The sequence below is a fragment of the Austrofundulus limnaeus genome, unplaced genomic scaffold, assembly GCF_001266775.1.
Source record: "Austrofundulus limnaeus strain Quisiro unplaced genomic scaffold, Austrofundulus_limnaeus-1.0 Scaffold2357, whole genome shotgun sequence".
Lineage (NCBI taxonomy): Eukaryota > Metazoa > Chordata > Actinopteri > Cyprinodontiformes > Rivulidae > Austrofundulus > Austrofundulus limnaeus.
Window position 1 is genome coordinate 33,898 of NW_013954759.1, and position 1,232 is coordinate 35,129.

The 1,232-nt window shown below is 47.1% G+C and overlaps 1 protein-coding gene across 1 annotated transcript in view; it reads right to left on the minus strand.

Moving 5' to 3' along the window:
* Window positions 1-1,232, minus strand: part of ccdc14 (coiled-coil domain containing 14) — a gene marked incomplete at its 5' end in the record, with an annotated part of 5,713 nt that overhangs the window by 2,460 nt on the left and 2,021 nt on the right. Inside the window, 3 exon segments of the mRNA XM_013999578.1 lie at window positions 717-839; window positions 927-961; window positions 1,051-1,159. Coding sequence (XP_013855032.1) covers window positions 717-839; window positions 927-961; window positions 1,051-1,159 — 267 coding nt within the window.

A 1,232-nucleotide genomic window follows, 5' to 3' on the forward strand; every position in this document is an offset into this window, starting at 1 on the left:
GGGTTAGAGAGCGGAGGTGTGGCCAGGACGAGAGAACGTGACAGCTAGCATTAGCATAATTGATGCTACATGGAAAATGATCACAACGACGCAGATAGTTACATCTGAACGGTCTGAGTTGGAGGATTTTTCACCCCCCTCCTCACCAGAGGCAGAGAGAGACTTGATCAAGTCAGCTCAGTCTGGGACTGACTCGTGTTGTCTCCCTGGATCAGGACATGGAGCTCTTTACCGCAGCCTCGGCTGAGCTGTCCACCATCAGTTTGTCAGCTAAAAAAGTTAATTTTGGGGTAAGTTACTCTTTAAACAAGCAAAAGTAGAAAAAAGCTAAAGATATCAATGAGTGAGTTTAAAGTAGCTAACATAAAGGTAGAAGTAGCAAAAGGCAAGCTAAAACTAAAATAGGTTGAGGATGGGAAAAAGCTAGACGAACGCTAAAGGTTGCCAAATTCTATCTAAAAGCTAAAACTATCAAAATGATAGCAAAAATAAGCAACATGATAACTGATCGTAACAGAACTAAAATCTAAAAGGAGCCAAATGCAAACAGGAGGCTAATTTCAACAGTCCAAAGGCTAATTTGATGCTAAAGGTTTTAAAGGCAAGCAGCCAAAGGCCAGCTTGAAGCAGCTGAAGGYCTGTGTTTGTGTGGCTAAACATTAGCTGTCCTCAGTGAGCCTAACGTTTGGACACATGTAGCTGATGCAGGTCTGAACCTGTCTCTGTGTCCCTCAGGCGGCTCTGTGTGTCCTGCAGGACCTTCTGTAGTTCTGAGACCTGGTCCTGGAGCTGGAGCAGTCTGCAGCGAGCCGTGCTCAGTTCCTCCTGCAGGACCACCTCTGGACAGACAACAGGACGTCAACATGTCCTCACCTGTACAGACACTGCTCAGAAGGTGTGACTCAGCTTAGAAACACTCTGCATACCTTTAGAGTTGGACAGGATGTCCTGCTCCTCACACCTGGACACAGAGACAGACACACACAGACACACACAGGTTTTCAGAAACAAACAGACCTCTCTGAGGGGATCAGTAAAGACCAGGTCTACCTGCACCGGGGACGGTTTTGATATAGTCCAGACGATGGTTCTGGTTCGGTCTGAAGGTTTGAGGACATCATCTGCTCCAGACGACCGAGGAGCCTCTCTGCCACGCTGCCTACAAACACAAACACACACACACACACACACACACACACACACACACACACACACACACACACACACACACA